Consider the following 21,627-nt stretch of genomic DNA (forward strand, 5'->3'; position numbering starts at 1 on the left):
TCCCAGTGATTAGCAATATCAGCCCAGTCTCTCCAACTCATACATGCATACACTGTATGTCTAGATGTCTTTAATAGTAAAAAAAAAAAATAATATTTGCATTTTATACTGCATCATAAAACGTAATAGACATTGCAACATATGATATGTATATAATCACAACAGTACATTTAACCTTTTATATACTGGCAGTGCAACCGTTTTCTACTCTGGGAAACAATACACATAGAAATGGCAGTGACAGATCTACAGTAGGATGACTACATAACTAAATAAAAGAATGACTTGTTTTCATAGCTTAACAGAGGTTCATTTATATTTATATATATATTTACTTACTGTAAAAAATAGAATTTTTGGCACCGCATTGTGAATATCTGACTACATACTACTTACAATAGTCCATAATGAAGATCTATGTCAGTAAATATAACAATGTGAAGGCTTGACCACAAACATAACAATTAATAAAAGAATAAAATTCTTTCCCAGAATAGAAGTTACCCATAAAACCTCTCACATTTTCCCCACAAGTGCACCAACTACCCTGTCCATCACTGCCGAGTCCAAATAGGCAACCAGCCCGCCTTGGTTGGCCCACTTGTCTACTCCCTGACACCCAGCTTGGGGCTTATGATAGGTCAGTTCGGCTCTGAAACCCTTGTTGCCGTTGCTGACAGCAGAGAGGCACTCCCCGAGGTCGGCTACCCCTCCGCCAAGGGCCCGGAGCACGGCATGGGGGGCACAGGAGTCCCACTTGAAGGTGCTGGCCTCGGAGAGCACATAGACGTCCACGAGGCCTTGGATGACGCACAGGATCTTGTAGCCGGCTCCGGAAACGTAGGTCAGGCGGCCGTTGCACAGTGGTGCTAAAGCATCCTTTACTTCTCGCCTCTCGCTGGAGCTCAGGACCACCGAGAGGGAGTCGCGCTCCTTCCTGAGAGAGTGCTTGGGATTTGGGAAGGAGCAAGTATTGACTCCTCCATGGGACACTCCCCAGAAGTGCTGCCCCGTCCACCTGAAACGATGAGCAGACCGCGGTCATTTTTTTCACAGGTCAAATTTACACAGCTGGATCTTTCTTGAAGTTTCAACCATCAGCTGTTCACCAATCAGCCATAACATTATTACCACCTGCCTAATCCTGAGTAGGCACCCTTGCGCTGGCACAACAGTCGGGGGGGATAGGAATTGTTTGGGGGGATAGGTGTTTGGGGGGATGTGAAGTGTTTGGGGGGATGTGAAGTGTTTGGGGGGATGTGAAGTGTTTGGGGGGATACGTGTTTGGGGGGATACGTGTTTGGGGGGATACGTGTTTGGGGGGATGTGAAGTGTTTGGGGGGATACGTGTTTGGGGGTATGTGAAGTGTTTGGGGGGGATACGTGTTTGGGGGATAGGTGTTTGGGGGATAGGTGTTTGGGGGTGATACGTGTTTGGGGGATAGGTGTTTGGGGGATAGGTGTTTGGGGGTGATACGTGTTTGGGGGATAGGTGTTTGGGGGTATGTGAAGTGTTTGGGGGGTTAGGATGTGTTTGGGGGTATGTGAGGTGTTTGAGGGGGATAGGAAGTGTTCGGGGGGGGTTAGGAAGTGTTCGGGGGGTTAGGATGTGTTTGGGGGGGTAGGATGTGTTTGGGGGGGTAATAGGATGTGTCATGCCCAGGTGGCAGGTGTCTGTTAGCTGGTGGGGTGAAGCTGGGGGCCAGGCACTTTCCTCCAAGCGTGTCGGCTGCCCGGCGATGCTGCATCGGCAGAGGTTCTGATTTTCACCAGGAAACACACCGGCTAACCACAACGCGTCTCGGATTACGCACAGGTGCTAGCTCACCATTCCTTCACCGAGCCTTGTTTTTCACAAAACCTCAAGAGCCATTCCACACAGGTTTGAGGTATGAGGAAGGGAAGAGGGAGAGGTGAGTCACTCGGCTTCAGCAGAATTTCCACTGAGCAGAAAGAGAAAGTGAGGCAGCAAGTTGAGGCAGGCTGTGTGGTGAGCAGGTAAACCAAACACAGAGGGACAGTTTCTGAAAGGCTGCGTGCTTCAGGCTGCTCAGCTCCTGTGCCTGGAAAACGTACGTCTGGCCACGAATACTCTGACCGGGAGGGCGGAGAGCTGTCTGATGACCTTTAAAATCAGCTGTGCATCAAAAGGTAAGAGGCATCAGTGCCGATTTACTGGCAGATGCAAATGAGGGGACAGAAGAACTGCTGTCTTTATGTCCAATACGTGGAAAGACTACTGCTAAGGACATGTCCCACGTTTGATACCTGGGTTCAACGCCCATTTCTCCCCCCTGCCTGGCTAGTGGCCCCTATGTATTCTGAGTTTGAGGCCCCCGAGCAGTGAGCAGGGGGCTGTCTGGGTTCCAGCAGTGTTCTGGTCTAGCTTCCTGGTTCTACCGCAAATGCTCTTCTATGCAGATATGCAGACGGAGACCGGCCTGGGTGAACATACGGTACCGTGAGCGCTGATACAGGACTCTTACCCCTTGCCTGTTGAGTCTCTGCGGCTAAACGGTTGATTTATGACGCCCATTACTGGTTCTCCAGTGGAACGCAAGTAGACCCCGATCAGAACCAGCGCACATGGAAGTCCTGAGGGGCAAAAGCCTTCGGCAGACACCTCCTCCTCCTTCCCTTCAATGTACTGGCTGGTGGCATCTGCACAAACAACATGGGCCCAGTCACCGACACAATTCAAGCTTCAGGACGACGGAGTCAGTTTCTCTCATTTCATTTACCAATAGGATCGATCCAGATGCCAACATCTGCCAGGCTGAGAGCGAGCTGCAGGGACTCGGCCGCCTCGTCTTTGACCCGCAGGTCCTGGTGGATGGCTTTGGTCAGGAGCGCCGCAGCGGTCTGATTATCGTCCAGCACTTTGGCCAACAGAGTGGCCGTGTCCTCTTCCTTGGCACACACCGTGACGGTCACGCTCTCTCCTGGAGGACAACGAGAGAGATATCCAGAACAGTGAGGTACTAGATCAGTGGTTCCCAACTTCCTGCCCTGCACATGTCAGTGTGTACCCCGCTTCCCCCAACACGCCTGATCCAGCCAATCAGATCATGAACAAGCTTTTTTCTGAAGGGTGAAGGTGGTGTGTTAAGAGGGAAACCACTCAAATGGGCAGAGCAGGGGGTTCTCCAGGACCAGGGATGGGAACCACTGTTCTAGATAATACATAAGACAGATTTAATCTGCGTTAGATTTTTCTAACAAACCAGAAGTAGGGTTCCCCAAAATCCGTTTAGCTCACAGATGGTTCTTCAGCACTATCTCCAGCAGTTTTGGGGAAATCAGGCCCAGGCTTGTTTACACTGGACTGTTCGGTTCTGGTTCTGGGAACCGGTCAGTTGTGTGGCCGGTCAGTGTCTTGTAGACCAGCATGCTTGTTATTAATATTGCTGAAACTAATACTAAGCGCCTATTCTGAGTTCCCTGTTTCTCACTGTTTACACACACATCGCCTATTCTGCCTACAGCAGTTTAGCCCCGCCCACGTGCACTGTTTATTACTTGCCTTTTGAATTAGGCCCAATACAGGGCAGCCAATCAGAACAGAGCTCATTTACATACTGTATATAAGTCTTAAAGGAACGGCGGCGCAAAAAAACAAACAAAATAAACCCAGACATAAAGCAGATGAAAGATGGTGATGTAGAAATGAATTGTGATTATTTTGGTGCATAAACACACATAAAGGGGCCAAATAAAATATAAGATATGAGGTTTGAGCCCTTTAACATTATAAGTACCTGAAATTATAAATTTTAAGAATTACTCATGAATATTTCTACTGATATATGTACCTGCTTTTTCATTAATTGACTGTTTTAGATAATTTTTTTGGCTGTAAAAAGTTTTATTTTAATTTAATTTAATATTTTGTACCCCCCCCTCCTCCTCCTCCTCCTCCAGCAGCCTCTCATGCTTGCCAGGCTGTTGTTTGTAAATAAGAATATGTTCTTAATGACTTGCATGGTTAAATTAAAGGTTAAATTAATAAAAATAATTAAATAAATAAATAAAAAGGTCCATAATTGGACATTTCGCTTCCGGGCTATTTTCTATGAACCGAGGGCGACGACTCACCAAGTCCGTTCTCAAACTTGTTTGATTCCTCTCCATGAATGAATCCATTCAGCTCTGGAAACTATCACAGCAGAACAAACACAGAGGATAGGCATGAAGATAACGCCGCGATAAGACAAGACCAAACAACGAAATGGGCACAATGACAAACACGGCCACACAAACAAACATTGACTCAGGCACCTGCGCGCAAACATCATGCCGAATCATTTCTTGGATCACCACGTCGGCGAGGGTCTTGAAGTCCTGGACGAACTTCTTGTTCTTGTCCGCTCCGGTCTTCTCCTGAACCAGCAGCTCGAACAGCGGCGCCTCCTGTCTGCACACTCGAGCCACGTTGGCGGCCTTCTCGGACACGCTGAGCAGCACACGCAGCAACTCGGCCATACCTGAGGATCACAGGAGCATACACTACGTGGCCAAAAGTATGTGGACACCCCTGCTAATGTGCAACAATGGATTTTTTTGGGCGATGCCATAGAAGATCCATTTTATAAAGGTTTATAAAGAAACATATATATATATATATATATATATATATATATATATATATATTATTATTTATTTATTTTTTTGTACCAATTTTACGGTTCTTCCCGCTCACATTTCCACAAAGATACTTTAGTATGGAACAAAAAAATCTATTTCATAATTTAAAGAAAAACATATGAAGCACTCTGTAGACAAAGAGGCTGTAGAACAGGCCTCAGAACAGAGCTCAGAGCCACTGCTATAAGACTCCACCTGTCCAACAAGTCTGTCTGTCAATTTTGTCAAAATCTGCTAGAGCTACCCCAGACAACTGTAAGTGCTCAGCCTTAGCTTGCCATTTCAAACGCAGGGATGTACGATATATTGTCTACAGTGGCAAATCAGTAATACTGTGTTTACAGTATATCAGATACTGTCTTAAATTAAAAGAAATGTAATGACTTTCTGTTTGTTTATAGTTTTTAATTTTTATTTTATGAGCTTTAATTGTGAACAGTTTAAAATCCATGAAAATAAAAACAAGACTGGTTCCCCTTTATAATACTGTGCTCCTAAGAGAAGAAAACTCGGTCCAATTAAACCATGATCTGTTGGGTTTGTTAGACATTACTTTGGCACAGTGCATCAGTCCTCAAACAACCTATTAACTTGAAATCAATGCTCCATTAATCAATAACTAAAGTAATGTTTATTAACATTTTAATCCATGTGCAGCTCGGCTCTGCTGTGGCTTACGGCGTCTTCTGCAAAGCTCTCATTCATGTTTAAACATCTGCACTAATCCGCATTAATAACAATAAGGACCGTGTTTATTTATACAGAACTTTTCACTGCAGAGACTCTCGCTCAGTGTTCAACCAGTTAGACAGTAAGGCGAGCTTACAGCTGTGGATCTGGCTGCTTTGGCAGAAGACAATAATCAGGTCAAGCCGGAAACAAAAATATCATGCTAACTGGGACAGCCGGTCAAAATTAACCTACTATCAAAGGACCACAGCGTGACAGAAAAAGGTCAGAACACGGGCCGTCCGCGGAGCTGAAGCTCTAATAATAAAAGCTCCTCACAGAAAGTTCTTCACCTAATGGTGATGAAGACGCTGCCTGATGCCTGAGACACGGTTCTACCAGAGTTCTGAGAAGAGCTCGGCTCTAGAACCTGCTTTTAAAATCAGATCATTAAAATGGTGGAGGGATACATGCTGCAGGGTGTAGTGCGGCTACAGAAAGTAGTCCCTAAAGAGAACTGCATTAGTTCAGATTCTCTATTCACTATTTTACCTTCATCATCATCATCATCATCATCATTCCATATAAAACTCAGAAGACTCGTGTAGCTGCACTGGTGGGTTTGGATAGGAGATAAATTATGGGCTGTATCTGTGTGGTAGTCATGGCAACCGACGCCTGCTTCTATTCACCTCCACTGTAGAGAGATCAGAGTGGGTCAGTTTCTCTACAGCTGTAGTGTGTAGTGCAGCGTAATGCAGTAATAAACAGATCAGAATCTGAAATGGCACAAGGCCTCGAGTCTCGGCTCCACACAAATCCAATGCAAATCTGATTTGCAAAGAACACCACTGCTTTTGGATACTGTGTGACGCGACACAGCACCGAACGAAGGACGGAGCCAGAGCTACAAACGCTTCCAGTATATTCCACTTTTCACATGAGTCACAAAACAGGAGCCTGGCGTGGGGTGCGTCGTCATAACAACCACACCTGACATTTTAAAGGTAAAGGTGCACGTATTTGTCACTGTACACCGTACAGCGAAATGTGTCCTCCGCATTTAACCCATCTGGTAGTGAACACACACTCACACGCACACACGTGTTAGGGGCAGTGAGTACACACACACACCCAGAGCGGTGGGCAGCCAACTCCAGCGCCTGGGGAGCAGAGAGGGTAAAGGGCCTTGCTCAAGGGCCCAACAGTGGCAGCTTGTGGGAATCGAACCCACAACCCTGTTATCGATATCCCGGAGCTCTAACCGCTGAGCCACCACTGCCCCTATTTATTTAATTCCAGGAATACTCCGGACAAGACTGCTTTTCACATGAGTCACAAAACAGAACAGCCAATCAGGAAAGAGCTCATTTCTTTGGGTAATTTCGTTTGAAGGCACAGTATCAGACTAAACAGTGAACAGACTGCTTCATTCTGAGGGATAATAAAGCACTGCTGGGCAATATAGCAGCCTTTTTTGTTGTTGTGGGTTTTTTTTTTATTCATAATTTTTATAATTAATGCTGCTGTCCAGTAAAAAAACATGTATCTCCATTTGTAGTGTTCCCTCATCATTTGAACCCTGTGGCTGCTCTGTACACTGTGCAAATAATCCTGGATGAATGGACCAATAGAAACGTTCCAAAATCACATAAGAAATTATTTTATATTCACTTCCTTTGACAGTTAGGAAGATTTTTTTTGCTTCGCCTGTAAAGCTGCCGTTTGGAGATACATGTTTTTCACTGGACGGCGACCAACATGCTCTGTTTATTACTGCAGGGTACTGTGAACATCACTAGCACTTAACCTTTGACCTTTTTTAAGGCCTGAGTGTGTACACTTCAATTCCTCATCCTCATATTTAATGATATGATATAAATCATAATCATATAAACATACGTTATTAATTTAACAGCAATAATATGAATATAAATATTAGGCCTTAAAATGAAAAGTAAGCCTTTTTAAAGAAAGCACAATAAGACAGTGCAGTTTATTATTATTATTATTATTAAGAGACACTTTTAGCATATTTTGTGTGTCATGATATTGTGATTAATATCGAGTATTGTGATTTAATATTTGGGATATATCGCCAGACGCTTAAAAGAGATTAAACATTGGTTAATGTAAATGAACTACAGCTTTGCAAATATATATATATATATAATAATATACAACCTCAAAATGTTATAAAAGTAAAAATACTATCTAAAAACCTGAAAATGTTCTTTAATATCATATTAATATTCATATTTACTGACTCCTCCACCTACTCACAGACCCTTCAGTCTACAGTCTACCTGCAGTGACCGGGGCCCGAGCTCCAGCTTTTAACCCGTCCTAAAGGCCACACGAGCCTCAGACGCAGCCCGGTTCGTACCTGGATCCGGTTCTGATCGAGCTGCTTTGCTTCTTTCTGAATGTTTGGCTGGTGATTCCTGGTGATTCCTGGTGATTCCTGGTGATTCCTGGTGAATTCTCCCCCCGCAGTCATCCGCTGAGTCTCTGCCCTGCGCTGCGCTTCCTGTAGGCTGCCGCTGCCGCCGCCGCCGCCGCTCTGAATGGGCTTGTCGAGGTTCCGGGGCGAGTCTCCACCGGCCCGCAGCTTCAGACCCGCAGCTGTACTTTCATTTTCTGCGGGGGGGGCGGGGGGGGGGCGGGGGGGTCGGAGCGCCGCGCGGAGCGATAGATGGGCTCGTGCGTGTTGATGTAGCTGTAGCTGTTCGGCGCTGCATCGAATGTTTCCCATGAGCTACGTCAGCGCGGAGGGGGCGGGGCTTGTGCGCGGATGTTTGGCTCCCCCTGCTGGCGGCGTCGGGAATTTGTTTACCTGCATTAGCTCACATTCAGAATCAGACACCCTTTATTATCTATAAATAAACACTATAAAATAAAAATAATCACTCTATAAAATAAACAATCTATAAATAAACACTATAAAATCTAAATAATCACTCTATAAAATAAACAATCTATAAATAAACACTATAAAATCAAAATAATCACTCTATAAAATAAACAATCTATAAATAAACACTATAAAATCAAAATAATCACTCTATAAAATAAACAATCTATAAATAAACACTTTAAAATCAAAATAATCACTCTATAAAATAAACAATCTATAAATAAACACTTTAAAATCAAAATAATCACTCTATAAAACAAACAATCTATAAATAAACACTATAAAATCTAAATAATCACTCTATAAAATAAACAATCTATAAATAAACACTATAAAATCTAAATAATCACTCTATAAAATAAACAATCTATAAATAAACACTATAAAATCAAAATAATCACTCTATAAAACAAACAATCTATAAATAAACACTATAAAATCTAAATAATCACTCTATAAAATAAACAATCTATAAATAAACACTATAAAATCTAAATAATCACTCTATAAAATAAACAATCTATAAATAAACACTATAAAATCAAAATAATCACTCTATAAAATAAACAATCTATAAATAAACACTTTAAAATCTAAATAATCACTCTATAAAATAAACAATCTATAAATAAACACTTTAAAATCAAAATAATCACTCTATAAAATAAACAATCTATAAATAAACACTATAAAATCAAAATAATCACTCTATAAAATAAACAATCTATAAATAAACACTCTATAAAATCAAAATAATCACTCTATAAAACAAACAATCTATAAATAAACACTCTATAAAATCTAAATAATCACTCTATAAAATAAACAATCTATAAATAAACACTCTATATAATAAACAATCAATAAATAAACACTCTATAAAATCAAAATAATCACTCTATAAAATAAACAATCTATAAATATACACTCTATATAATAAACAATCAATAAATAAACACTCTATAAAATCAAAATAATCACTCTATAAAATAAACAATCTATAAATATACACTATAAAATCTAAATAATCACTCTATAAAATAAACAATCTATAAATAAACACTCTATAAAATCAAAATAATCACTCTATAAAATAAACAATCTATAAACACTCTGTAAAATAAACAGTCTAGAAATAAACATTCCATAAAATAAACACTATAAATAAACACCTTAAAAATAAATACTATATAAAATAAACACTATATATAATCACATTGAAATAAATACACTATAAATAAACACTACAAAATAAACTTTATAAATAAACCCTGTATAAAATAAACCACTGTCCTAAAGAACCTTTCACCTTTAGTCTGAGAAAGGTTCTTAGAGGGATCTTTGTGCAAAGTTATAAGGGTTATTAAACCAGGCCTCAGGAACCCCCAGACAAGTTTGGGTGGAGCAAACCTGTGGACTGTCTCCACCACGCTCCTAAAAAACTTTAAAAAGGTTGCAGGTTCAGTCCCAGTGATGCCCCAGCCATTCGTCAGTGACTGGGCATCCCAGAGAGCAGTTTGTGAGGAGATGCAAATGAGATGTGAGTGTGTAGCGCCACCTATGGGTGACATTATTACCTGGGGAAAAGGAAAAGCATAAGACATGCTGGACCATGGTACTACACAGTGTATTTCAGGATGAAGTTTACTGCATTTGTTCTGAAGATGCCGGAACATTGCTGTGAGGATTTGATAGCATCCCACCACATTCAGTTCAGATGCTGATTTTCCCTGATTCGTTTCAGCACTTATGGAGCTCCATCATCACTACAGAAAACCCAGAGCCCACTGCTGGGGGTCTGTATACCCCCCTCAAGCTCACACTCAACACTGGATACGACTCTCCTGGAGCTTACTCTAGTGTTGGAACACTGTTGTGAGGATTTGATGGCATTCAGCCACACAACAGCAAAAGAGGTCACCTTCTCACCCTAAAGCTATTAAATTGAGCTCCATCAGTCCAGAGAGGCACTGGGCAGTCCACTAATCAGTAGGGGTGTCTGGATACTTTTGGACAGTCTCCGGTTCACTCCAGTCCTCAGTCATGTCGCAGATGTTTACCCGGAAGAGCTTCGCTGAGCTGCTGAGCTGTGGCACTGAGCTCGTTAGCTTGCTAAGGCGTCATTAGCAGCGTTATATTAATATTAATATTTTATTCAGTGATGTTTTAAAGAGCTGCAGGTCAGGCTGGGATAACACGTGTTCAGACGGAGGTAATTCGGGGACTGGCTGTGCTTCGGTTTCGTTTGGCTGCAGGCAGTTAGCAGTTAGCATTTAGCCTCCGTGTTGTGTTATTACAACAAAGGCGGACTGGTTAGCATGCTAACGGCTAACAGAGGAGCTAAATGACCACCTAAAGGAATATCCTCTGCATAAATGCGATTACAGAGAGCTGAGGAGAGCCTAATGTATATATTATTGTGATTATTGTAATTTTTTGGGGGTAAAGTATGTAATTATAGGTGTAATTGAGCGATAGCGTAGCTAATGCTAGGCTAGCTACTGTTCTATCGTCAGTCTGTTGGAGGGGTGGGTCGATGTGGCTAGGGCGATATCGATAATCCTGTTGATATTTTTCACTTATATCACGATACGTAGACGGTATTGTTCCATTAACAGCATTAATTATTAATAAATAATTATTATAAAAAGTTAAAGTGAAAAAATAGCTTGTATTGATTCTTTAAAATTGAAGTTAAACACTATATAAACTTCAGATAGAAATGTGTTTTCGGTACGTACGCTTAATAAATTGTCACTTTTATTTACATTTATGGTATTTATGGTAATTATTTACATTTATTTGGTATCTGAGCAAGGTTACTTATATATTACAGAGGTTGGCTATTGTAGTGTAGTTCAGCATAGCCCAGACCGGGAGTCGAACCCGTCTCCCACATGGTATTTATGGTATCGCACTGGCAGGTGGAGGTGTTATCGGTTGCGCCACACCAACCATTTGGTCCTATAAATGTGCAGTACTGTATAGAGAGGTAGGTAAGTAGGCAGGTAGATGGTAGGTAATTTGGGGGAAAATGTAATGTAAATGTAAGCTTCTGCTTTAGAAAGACATTAAGACTTAATATTTGCAACAACAACAACAAATAAAACAATAACATCTAAACACAATATTTAATCAGCGTTATAATCTTCGCAAACAGCAGAAATGTTCAATGCGTGGAAGTGGGAGATATTGGGGACGGCCATGTCCCATTTCTTTCATTTCACTGCACAGAGAACAATGATGTCAATTTAGAAGACGTACATAGAAGCAATTAAATGAAGCTAAAAGAGCAAGAAATGATCAAATATAAAATATTGAATGTGTGTAGCAGCTCGGTGAAATTAAACATATAAAGGTATTGAGAAGTTGCATATTCCGGACATACATACTAAAAGGCAGTCTAATAAAATAAAATGTGTATGTATAGCAATTAAGAATATTCATAGTATATACAGTTATATATAATATAAGATTATTATTATTATTGTTACATATAAGAATATTCAGTTCCTCCTCTTTATAAAAGCGGAGAAGCTATAACATGTTTATGACACAATCTTTAAGCAAAGAGTAGCAGCACTCAGACATTGTTTATTAATGCAGACTTAATTATCATCTGATAGTATGATAGGTTTGAAAACAGTGAAATTAAATAGTAATGATATAATCAGTTATATGTGATGATTATAAATTGCTGGGAGAAAAAAGGGTTAATACAGGGTAAGCCTGCATTGAGCTGGTTAACTAGCCGTCTGTTCCCTTGTGTTTCTAGATTTGAACGGCTCTCCGATCCAGCACTGACTGAAAACCTGCGTCGTGGAAATAATGCTTGGCTAAAATTAGAACCAGACCCGAAACCGAGTCATGGACAAAGGTAAGGCGAGGTGTCAACAGTGTTTTAAGCATTAGAAATGTAAATAAATGGCTTTACTAGTAAACGGACCAGAACAGATGTGTTACATGAAACACAGGTTTAACAGTGCAGTGCAGTATCTAATTCAGAACTAGTTTCTTTAACATCAAACCAAGTCTAAAGTGGTTAGAAATGATGGCTCATATTTGTGATCCTTGACAAATATGGATATTTGTGTCCCTCTGTCATCAAATACACTTTTGTATTATCACTGATTTAATTCCACAACCAGCCCTGCTCCCAGCAGACCAGATACATGCACACTTAAACTTCACACACATGTTCAGGGAACCAAGGTCCCTCAATGTAAAAATATAATGTGCAATTAAGAGTCAATTTGCAATTATCTGTAAATAATCTTTAAATAATATTGTTATTGCTTTTTTGTACTCCTATTATTTATATTGTGTATATAGTGGTAATTTGTCTATGTTTTTGGATCAGAGTGTCTTGCTATCCCTTTGCTGCTGTGACACTAAGACTAGGATTATCTTTTCTTATCTTATCTCCACTGACTACCAAAAAATAAAAATAAAATAAAATAAAATATATATCTAGCTAGCTAGCTAATGTTATTAAAATTAGTCTGTGCAGCTTGTTTGGACATGTCTGCTCTTGACCAGTGAATATCTTTCTATATCTAGCTCAATATATCATGAAAATATTCATCCCTGGGTTTCATATTTTCTTTAAAAATGTCTTGATTTTTAAAAACAAAAACAAAAGAACCTCGATTTACAAAAGTGCTTCATCCATGTTCAGATGTTAAGGCAGATATTGCAGCTGCAATGGTTGGAGGTCCAGGTGTTGGAGGTATGGCATCACAGAACAGATCTGAAGATGAGGAGTCAACAGGTGTGAAGGATGTGAAAAGGACCGCGGCTCAGGCATTCAGCGGTGGCGGACTGGTTCCCAAACGGAGAAGCTCTTCCAGGTAAATCACCTATCACTTTTGTTGTGAATTGTGGTGAACTGTTTTTGGTATGGTTGGTTATTGATACTAATGGTTACTAACAGTAAGATTATTATATAATTTTGATTTATTTATTTATTTATACAGATCAATCAAGAGAAAAAAGTTTGATGATGAACTGGTCGAGAGCAGCCTGGCTAAATCCTCTACCAGAGTAAAGGGACAGCCAGTCATTGAGCCAATCAGATGCTCTGGTACTGAGCCATCGTCCAATGAGAAAAAGAAGGTGACACGTTTTAATCAAATTTAAAAAATCACATTTATGAAACATAATTGCTTTGTGTTTTCTGAGCATTACAGACTACATCTGCAGAAGTCTTCATAAACTGCTGTCATTTTTAGCCCTAGTTGTCAGGATGGCAGTCTCTCTGCTGGTTAACTCTAGCTTCTAGGCTTTCAAGCAAACATATACGTAGATATGGACCCAATTCAGGATGAAATCTAGAGCATACTGGATGACCCGAATTAATTCTTTTAATAACCACTGAAAATAGACAGCAAAAAAATCTAATGTTTGAGTGTGTGTGTTGACTGATTAACTGTATCTTTCACTGATCTCTCCCTTTGAGGAATACATTATATACAATATTTTGTACAATTATTTGTGAAATTTTGTTCATAATTTCTGTTATTTTTAATTAATTTATAAATAGTGGTTTTTTTTGTGTACATTTAGCAGATTTCAAAGTCCACAACTTCGTTAACTCCCCCACTTACCATGGTGATGGCACCGTCTCCGATCACCAAACGAGTGAAGAAGAGCAAGCAGCCGCTGCAGATCACAAAAGACCTCGGCCGCTGGAAACCTACCGACGACCTGTTGCTCATTAATGCAGTGCTGCAGGTTCATTATATATATGTTGTCATTATTATTCTTATTATTATTAATAATAATATATATATATTTTTTACATTGAGCTGCAAAGCCATAATTCATTCAGTGGTGGTTGTTGAACTCACACTTAACCAATGTCCATGTGGTGTGTGTTCTTGTGTCCAGACTACTGACCTCACCTCTGTTCACCTGGGAGTGAAGTTTAGCTGTCGCTTTACGCTTCGAGAGATTCAGGAGAGGTGGTATGCGTTGCTCTACGACCCTGTCATATCAAAGTAAGTGATGATATTTGAGTAGTTGGCTGGATGTTTGTTTGCTAAGCACTGGCTAACTACACGTTCATTGTGCTGCAGCTTGCAGTAGTATAGCTGGCTGTGCAGCAGTGCTTGATTCATATTCATCTAAAATGCATATTAAGTGCATTATAAGTTTGTAGACAAATGCTCAACCACGTTTTTCAAAATGAAAGGTATCACTAGTTGCAATAACAGCCTCTACACTCTCCTGGTAAAGACATTAAAGTAGATGTTGGAACATTTGATTGCATTCAGCAATGACCGCGTTGCTGAGGTCACACTAGGCAGGGTAGGTTCCATTCCTACCAACCCTCATGTGATTTACTCTGTTAATATAGTTTGTTAGAATAAAGTCAAAACACCCCCTTAAATGCTTAGTGGTTCTTTATTAAGATCTGTATTAACTTGGATATATTTTAATATTTAAACTTCTTTTTAACAATAATGCAAAAACAGTGGATAAGACAACCATTTATTTAACTAAACGTCTGAGGTTTAAATAAGACAGGCTCCTCCAGAAACCTCTCTAACCATGTTCTGATCATCTGCAGCTGATGTTCTCCACCTTATTCTAATTCTACACATTTGAAGGAGTAATAAATAGGGGGGTCAAACTTTTTTCCTTGCATATAATTACATTTCTATTAATTTATTTTATAAATTATATTAAGATTTAAACATAAACACTTGGTAATGCTTTAGCTGTGTGCCCAGCTCAGTGCCTGGATCAGCAATGATTTCACGGCTGATTTGCCTAATAATAATAATGGCATTTGGACATTGAGTTTAATGAGGTCAGGATGTTGGATGATGACCACCACCCCACCTCATCCCCAACTCCCCCATCATTCCAGAGAACACAGTTCCTCCACTGCTCCACAGTTCAATGCTGCGGGGCTTTATACCCCTCTACTAGCTGGCATTAGGCAGCATGGTGCCAATAGGTTCATTGATGTTGATCTTCTCCTGAGAGTCCTATTCTATTGGCAGTTATTTTCTACAGGGACTAGACAAGCTGTGTGTGTGTATCTGTGTCAGCAATGAGTGCAGCTTAAAGTAGCTGAATGCATTCATTAAAAGGGGTGTCCACAAACATGTGGACATATAGTGTGTGTAATATGTTTGTAAGGCTGTTTTTTCTCTTTTCTCTTTCACAGGCTGGCTTGGCAGGCCATGAGACAGCTCCACCCAGAGGCTATCGCTGCAATACAGAGCAAAGCTCTCTTTAGCCAAGCAGAAGAGGCTCTGCTGGCTAAGATTAGCTCAGTGAGTCAGCATTTTTGGGGGGCCATACAAAATACGCACACTCACCAAGTGTACAGCATGTTCAGAAAGTGTCCAAATGATCATTTCGGTGACAAGTAGCGTCCATCCTTTATTGATTTCAGTGTAGTTTCTTTGTTTATTTGTCCATGTCTTCATTTTACAAATCAGGCACAGAGTTCACGTACAGTTCGACTCTGTATAGGAGTCTTTACACTCTTTGTGTACCACACTGTTTGTGGTAGGGCTGGACGATGTGGTTAAATCGTTATATAAAGACTATTTCACAATGCACAATATTTATCCTGATATTTTGACATGTAGACAAAAAGCACCAGTAGAAGCAGATTTTAAATCTGCTATCCCAATACTACCCCTTACTGAGTACAGTCATTTTTAATTTGAATTTTAATTTGCTTCTCTCCATCCATTTAAACAGGACTAATTACCCACTCTGCAATAAAATGTGCAGTTGGTCAGTGTTCCTTAAGCACTGACTATATCCACTATATTGCCCACCCCTGATTTAGGATGTGTTTGGTTATTAACCTTGTCTTTGTCTTTGTGTCCCACTTTGAGTAGAACAGTCAGCCAAAACTGGAGGTGTTCCAGGACTTACTGAACAAGAACCCCAGTGTGTTCTACCCATCTCGTACAGCCAAGAGCTTACTGGTGCACTGGCAGCTGCTTAAACAATACTACTTATTGGACGACCAGAGTGGTGAGCCTTTTCCCATGTGCACCTGCCTGTCTGTTAATAAATAAATAAATGCCCTGAAATTAAAATTACTGTGAGGTCAAACATGTGATGCTAAGACTGACCTCATACATGTACACTTCTTCTTTTCCAGTTCAACCCCTTCCCAAAGCAGACCAGGTTCTCAACTTCTCGGATGCCGAGCAGATGGTTGATGACGCCAAGCTAAAGTAAAAATGCAGTGCACATAAACTACTCAGATATACTCAGTCATGTTTTAGGGCTTTCCTTTAACAAACAGTTTAACAAAGTCAAGAACCAAGGTCGAGTTGAATTACTGGCTTAACTAAAGAACCCTTGGAAAATGTTTAGGGTATATAATGCAAATGAATGCAGCTGGAGTTTATTAATGTTTAAATGTATACATTTCTAGTGGCCTGTTGGTCATTAAACATGCAGTATATTTGTAAATGAATAGAGATAGACATTTCAGATATGACTATTTCTGCTATGTATAATATATATTTCCTGTTCAGTATGCTATGTCAGGACACAATGGTTTTCTTTTTAACTGGTTTATCTGCAGTATCATTTTAGAAACTCTAGAAACACTAAGGAAAGACTTTAGTTATAATTGAATGATTTTGATTTTTTTTATGCAATTATTTATAATGAAAAAAAAATTACTGTTACTAAATGTAGTGTTCCTCTTTTGTTTTTGTGTTACTGACCACACATGGACCCACCAGGGACAGTAGGGATGAGGTGTTGGAGCATGGTGAGTTAAAAAGGTTTATTCCCTCTTATGTTTCCGTATTAATAAAGCAGTAAATTTTTACCTCAGTAAAGCTAATTAATCTTGCTGACATTCGCTCTCTATGTTCCTTCTCTTTTTAGAGCTGATGGTTGCAGACAGGCACCAGAAGAGGGAGATAAAGCAGCTGGAACAGGAGCTCCCTCGCTGGCAGGTCTTGGTGGACAGCATCACCGGTTAGTTCCACCCTGCTCTGGCTTTGATTGCTGTGTTTGTTTGGGGGGGTTTTGTACGATCTATGATTCATATTAACATCTGCACATAACTTCTTTAAAATGAGTAACATCCAATATTTGAAAACTGTATATGGTGTTTGTATTGTGCTGCAGTGTTTAGCAGAATATTTAGATAAACATTAGCTACAATATTCACAGTTTGGTGTGAAGCCTGCGCAGGCGTAAGGGCAGTGTATCCCAGCTGCAGCAATTACTAAGCAACACTTTATCTTGTGTATTGCTTGCCTATGAAGCAGTGAGCTAAACTGATTATGGGAAGAGTCTAGATCTGCTCCAGGTAGTGGGTAATCAGATTTCTACTTAATTAACTGACAGATGCAGCTCTAGAGTTGCTTTGCAACGCCAGTAAACCCCCAGAACAGGAAGTGTATCTTTTTTTAGTTAAAGATAAAGCATCACATCCTCCAGCCAAGAAGCAGCAGCAGCAGACAGAGGACTAGTATATTTCCAGGCCAGCAAGATTTTCCTACAGGTCAAAATCAGTGTGGGTGCAGTGATGTCACGTCAAATATGAGTGTGCTCAAGGTCTCTGTGTCTCAAAAACATAATTTTGTGCTTTTAAGACAGCTTTTTTTATTTTTATGATTGATATAATGAGATGTATGGTTACAGTGGGAGAATATTAAGGATGTGTTCCTGTAATGTGTTTATAGGTATGAACTCCCCAGATTTCGATAACCAGACCTTGGCAGCATTAAGAGGGCGCATGGTCCGATACCTGATGAGGTCTAGAGAGGTAAGTTAAATGTTGTGATAATCCTTAGTAAATGATTTCATATTTTCATCTGAAATTGTGATTCTGTGTTTAATTCATTGGAAAAAGAAAACAATCTTCCTTTATTTGCTTTCTGTGTTAATTTGTAACTTTTTTGCATCATCACTAATACTGAATACAGATTGGCTCATATTTTCTGCTAATTGATCGTCACCTCTAAAAATAAATTGTCTGCATCCTCTCAGATCACTCTTGGCCGCGCTACCAAGGACAAACAGATAGATGTGGATCTGTCATTAGAGGGACCAGCGTGGAAGATTTCCAGACAACAGGGTATTTATTTCTGCAACACAGTGCATTACTTGTCTTGTGCATAAACAGCAGGCATGTTTTATTATGATGCCTTTCTTTTTCTGCCTGATTTCTATGAGGTTCGACAGACCTCAACAAATGAGTTTAAACTCAGCACTTGTTAGTGAAAGCTTTATGGCACTTTTACGATCTCTTTCGGAGGCTGGTGGTGCTTTAATTGTTGTCTTTGTCTTCCTGTAACTACAGGGGTCATCAAACTCAAAAACAACGGGGATTTCTTCATCGCAAATGAAGGTCGAAGACCAATCTACATTGATGGTAGACCTGTCCTGTCTGGCAACAAGTGGAAGCTTAACAACAACTCCGTTCTGGAGGTCAGGAGAGAAGTGTTTGGTTTGGTTTCACTTTACCATATTTGTAGTGGATCTCTGAAGACGTGTTTGGTGTCTGAAGTTTGATTCTATATTTCTTCTCTGCAGCTGTGCGGCTAGTTTAGCTTAAAACTAGTGGGTTTAGACACCGCCAGGTAGTATTGTATCAGTCTGTGTGCCTAAATGATGATTCACTTGCATCAACTGTCTTCATTTTTGTGGAGAGCTGTAAATTGGCTTCGCTGCCATCGTCCCTCATTGCTCCCTAGCAGCTCAGCGACATGTCACAAGATTTCACCCACAGTGTCCCAGTAAATCTGATAGCATAGTTACAGTGGAAACTAATGTATTTGATTGCATATTATATTAAAAATATCCAATGACTGAATGGCCCTTAGGGGGTGTTTGTCATTATTTTTTAATGCAGGGAAGGCAGTCCTGCATCCCTCCTCAAACAAGCTTTGGCTACGTTCTTCATACTTTTCAGCCCCATTAGCTCCAGTGCAAAACTAAGAAGCAAACCTGAGGCACCAAACATCTCTTGGCTGATGAGTTAGGAATGGGTTAAAGGGAAAAGTGTGTCAATCTGTTTAAATTGTGTGTAAATTTTCTACAAATACTGACTCTCAATCTCTGCGATTACTCCTCGCCGCTCCACAAAACAGCGCTTAATGCCTGTGTCTCTCTTCTTTATCTAGATTGCAGGCCTCCGTTTTGTGTTCCTCATCAACCAAGAGCTGATTTCTCTCATCAAAGCGGAGACGGCCAAGATGAACCAGCAGTGAACTGCGGAATGAAACGTCTTTGTCTGCGTTTGCTCGCTGTGATGAAACAGTGAGCAGAAGGACCTCAGCAATCAATGAGCCGTCAGCTCAGGACTGCGCTGCATTTCTAAGCAGAAGAAAAGAACTGCTGGCATTGTTGACGGCCCTGTAGATAAATGTGTATACAAAGGGGACCAGTTATAACGGGAGCTCAAAGGGCCCTTTGAGCACTTCGTAAGGGGGGGAGGTTCATCCAGTTACACATTGAAATCCTCACATAGAATGAGGAGGCCCCACAGAGCCCTATGAGTAGTTGGGTTTGGACTGAAGACCCAGTTGTACTTGAGTTCACATTACGGTAAGCTAACTGTTCCTGGAGATGCACCAACGTATTGCGGAATCTGTTCCTTACACAAAGTAAACAAATCAGTTTGGAAGTGTAGCTGAGAGTGCTGTCCTTTTGAGAGTGTGTCGAATACCTTTACAAACCTTAATGTAATTTTTTAAGCTTTTTCCATAAAGGAACATGAGTGACTCTCGAGTTCTTTAGTTCTCTCAAAGTTTTTGCATAATATTCACTCTAACTGTTTAAAGCAGATAGCCTTGAAAGATCAGCGTGTGCTCAAACATTTGGCTGGGATTGTATGATTGCAAAAGAACAGAAAACCCAAGAAAGAAGGTTTAAAGGCTTTGCCCAGACTTTGCACTTCCCAGTGGCCAATCATAATACCCAGTTTTACTATGAATGCAGTCCTCAGTTTTACACTGGAGCTATGACGCTGGCCTAAACTACAGGCCAAGTCACATACTCTCCACAAACAGTGTACTTCTACGAATCTCATGAGCCCATGACCCTATCACCAGTTGACTAATTGTCCTACCTTGGAGCACTTCTGGTAGGTACTGACCACCCCACAAGACCTGCCTGATGTTTTGGAGATGTTCTGACCCAGTCATTGTCTAGAAGATCTAGAAGTGTCTCATATTCTTACGTTTGCTCATTTTTCCTTCTTCATCACCTTTAAGCACAGACTGTTCACTCGCTGACTAAAATGTAGATCCACCCCGTGACCGCAGCCCCTGGAACCAGATCATCAGTGTTCTTCACTTTACTTGTCAGTGCTTTCACAGATGTAGACAAAAAAATGATGTGTATATGATGTATTAATGTCATATTTATTAAACTTCCAGCAAGGTGATTTAAATATCAAATCACTGAGAGTTTTATACAGTAATTACCTGGGAAACGGTTCCAGATCTTATGTATTGTATGGGTTGGAGGAATTCATGTCTGGAAGCACCAGCCTCTCTGGAGTTCAAGGTTAAGGTGAAATAAGTAGAAATAGATTTGAAAGTGGTGCCATGTGTCTGTTTGTAGTAGCAGTCCCACCTTATCATAAGCAAATAGTCATTTATGGAGGGTCATAAAGCATTGTAGCGTCTTACGGGTCAGGCTTATCAGACTAATGTCCGTAGAACGATTGCCATGGACACTAAAGCTGAGTTTATGGCTCAGTAACGCACATCTGCCGTTTTTCCTCTTAGTGTCCAAATTGTAAGTGTGAATTCTTTAAATTCTGCAGCACAAACACTGCTTCTGAAGTACAGAATGCTCTATAATGTAGTAAAGTAAATATATGGGGTTCATTTTCAGTACACCTTGAGAACACGATGAGCAATTAATACGTTTTATTCAAATGATCAAATGAACCAGTCATTTATTTAAACTTTTTTGAGTTGAATAAAAACTAGTTAAATCACTTGTTTCCACAGAAAGTAATTCATTAGGTTGAACAGATGTCATTTCTGTACCATTATCTCATGATAACTTATCTTGAGGTCACAAGAAAATTGGTTGGTTATCTCAAGAAAACGTCATCTGTTATCCAAACAGATCGACGTATCTTCAACTTCAGATCACAACTTGATGTTCTTGTGGTCTGTTTATGTTGATTTGTTGGGATAACGGAAGTTTCCGTGAGATAACCGACATTGTCAAGTCAAGTCAAGTCAAATTTATTTGTATAGCGCTTTTTACAACTGTTGTCGTCACAAAGCAGCTTTACATAATTATTACTTAATAAAGAACAGTTTACATAATTATTACTTAATAAAGAACAGTACTTAATAAAGAACATTGTTTTCTCATTTTTTATTTTCACATCTTAAACAGTGCTTATCCTGACAAATCAACTAGTTATGTTG

General features: G+C 40.1%; 2 protein-coding genes across 5 annotated transcripts; one reads left to right on the forward strand and one right to left on the reverse strand.

Annotated features, from left to right (window-relative positions):
* Window positions 1–63: 63 nt before the first annotated feature.
* Window positions 64–8,039, reverse strand: inpp1 (inositol polyphosphate-1-phosphatase). The gene is made up of 6 exons (XM_072665828.1): window positions 7,700–8,039; window positions 4,279–4,484; window positions 4,096–4,156; window positions 2,742–2,942; window positions 2,487–2,661; window positions 64–1,018 (listed from the first exon to the last, which is right to left on the reverse strand). The coding sequence occupies exons 2-6, from the start codon at window positions 4,480–4,482 to the stop codon at window positions 517–519; spliced, it is 1,143 nt and encodes a 380-aa protein (XP_072521929.1). The 5' UTR covers window positions 4,483–4,484; window positions 7,700–8,039; the 3' UTR covers window positions 64–516.
* Window positions 8,040–10,298: 2,259 nt separating this feature from the next.
* Window positions 10,299–21,531, forward strand: mcrs1 (microspherule protein 1). Of its 4 annotated transcripts, none has more exons than XM_072666321.1 (15): window positions 10,299–10,442; window positions 12,006–12,107; window positions 12,909–13,080; window positions 13,207–13,345; window positions 13,796–13,963; window positions 14,120–14,229; window positions 15,408–15,516; window positions 16,096–16,234; window positions 16,365–16,440; window positions 16,960–16,988; window positions 17,108–17,200; window positions 17,914–17,996; window positions 18,221–18,308; window positions 18,534–18,661; window positions 19,357–21,531. In XM_072666321.1, exons 2-15 carry the CDS (start codon window positions 12,098–12,100, stop codon window positions 19,441–19,443), a joined length of 1,431 nt encoding a protein of 476 aa, XP_072522422.1. In that variant the 5' UTR covers window positions 10,299–10,442; window positions 12,006–12,097; the 3' UTR covers window positions 19,444–21,531. The 4 variants fall into 4 exon arrangements, with proteins under 4 accessions (XP_072522422.1, XP_072522425.1, XP_072522423.1 ...); XM_072666324.1 differs by having other exon boundaries at window positions 13,799–13,963; XM_072666322.1 differs by lacking the exon at window positions 10,299–10,442 and adding an exon at window positions 10,491–10,637.
* The last annotated feature ends 96 nt before the right edge of the window (window positions 21,532–21,627 follow it).

The sequence above is a fragment of the Salminus brasiliensis genome, chromosome 21, assembly GCF_030463535.1.
Source record: "Salminus brasiliensis chromosome 21, fSalBra1.hap2, whole genome shotgun sequence".
NCBI lineage: Eukaryota > Metazoa > Chordata > Actinopteri > Characiformes > Bryconidae > Salminus > Salminus brasiliensis.

Bases quoted from the DNA above. Each gene is read 5' to 3' on its own strand.
- mcrs1 (XM_072666321.1), top strand. The intron at 13,964-14,119 runs GTTCATTATATA...TCTTGTGTCCAG, and splicing joins TCATTAATGCAGTGCTGCAG to ACTACTGACCTCACCTCTGT. The intron at 18,309-18,533 runs GTATTTATTTCT...CTGTAACTACAG, and splicing joins GAAGATTTCCAGACAACAGG to GGGTCATCAAACTCAAAAAC.
- inpp1 (XM_072665828.1), bottom strand. From the start codon at position 4,482: ATGGCCGAGTTGCTGCGTGTGCTGCTCAGCGTGTCCGAGAAGGCCGCC. The intron at 2,943-4,095 runs GTGAGTCGTCGC...GTTGTCCTCCAG, and splicing joins CAAGTTTGAGAACGGACTTG to GAGAGAGCGTGACCGTCACG. The intron at 2,662-2,741 runs GTAAATGAAATG...TTGTTTGTGCAG, and splicing joins CATCTGGATCGATCCTATTG to ATGCCACCAGCCAGTACATT.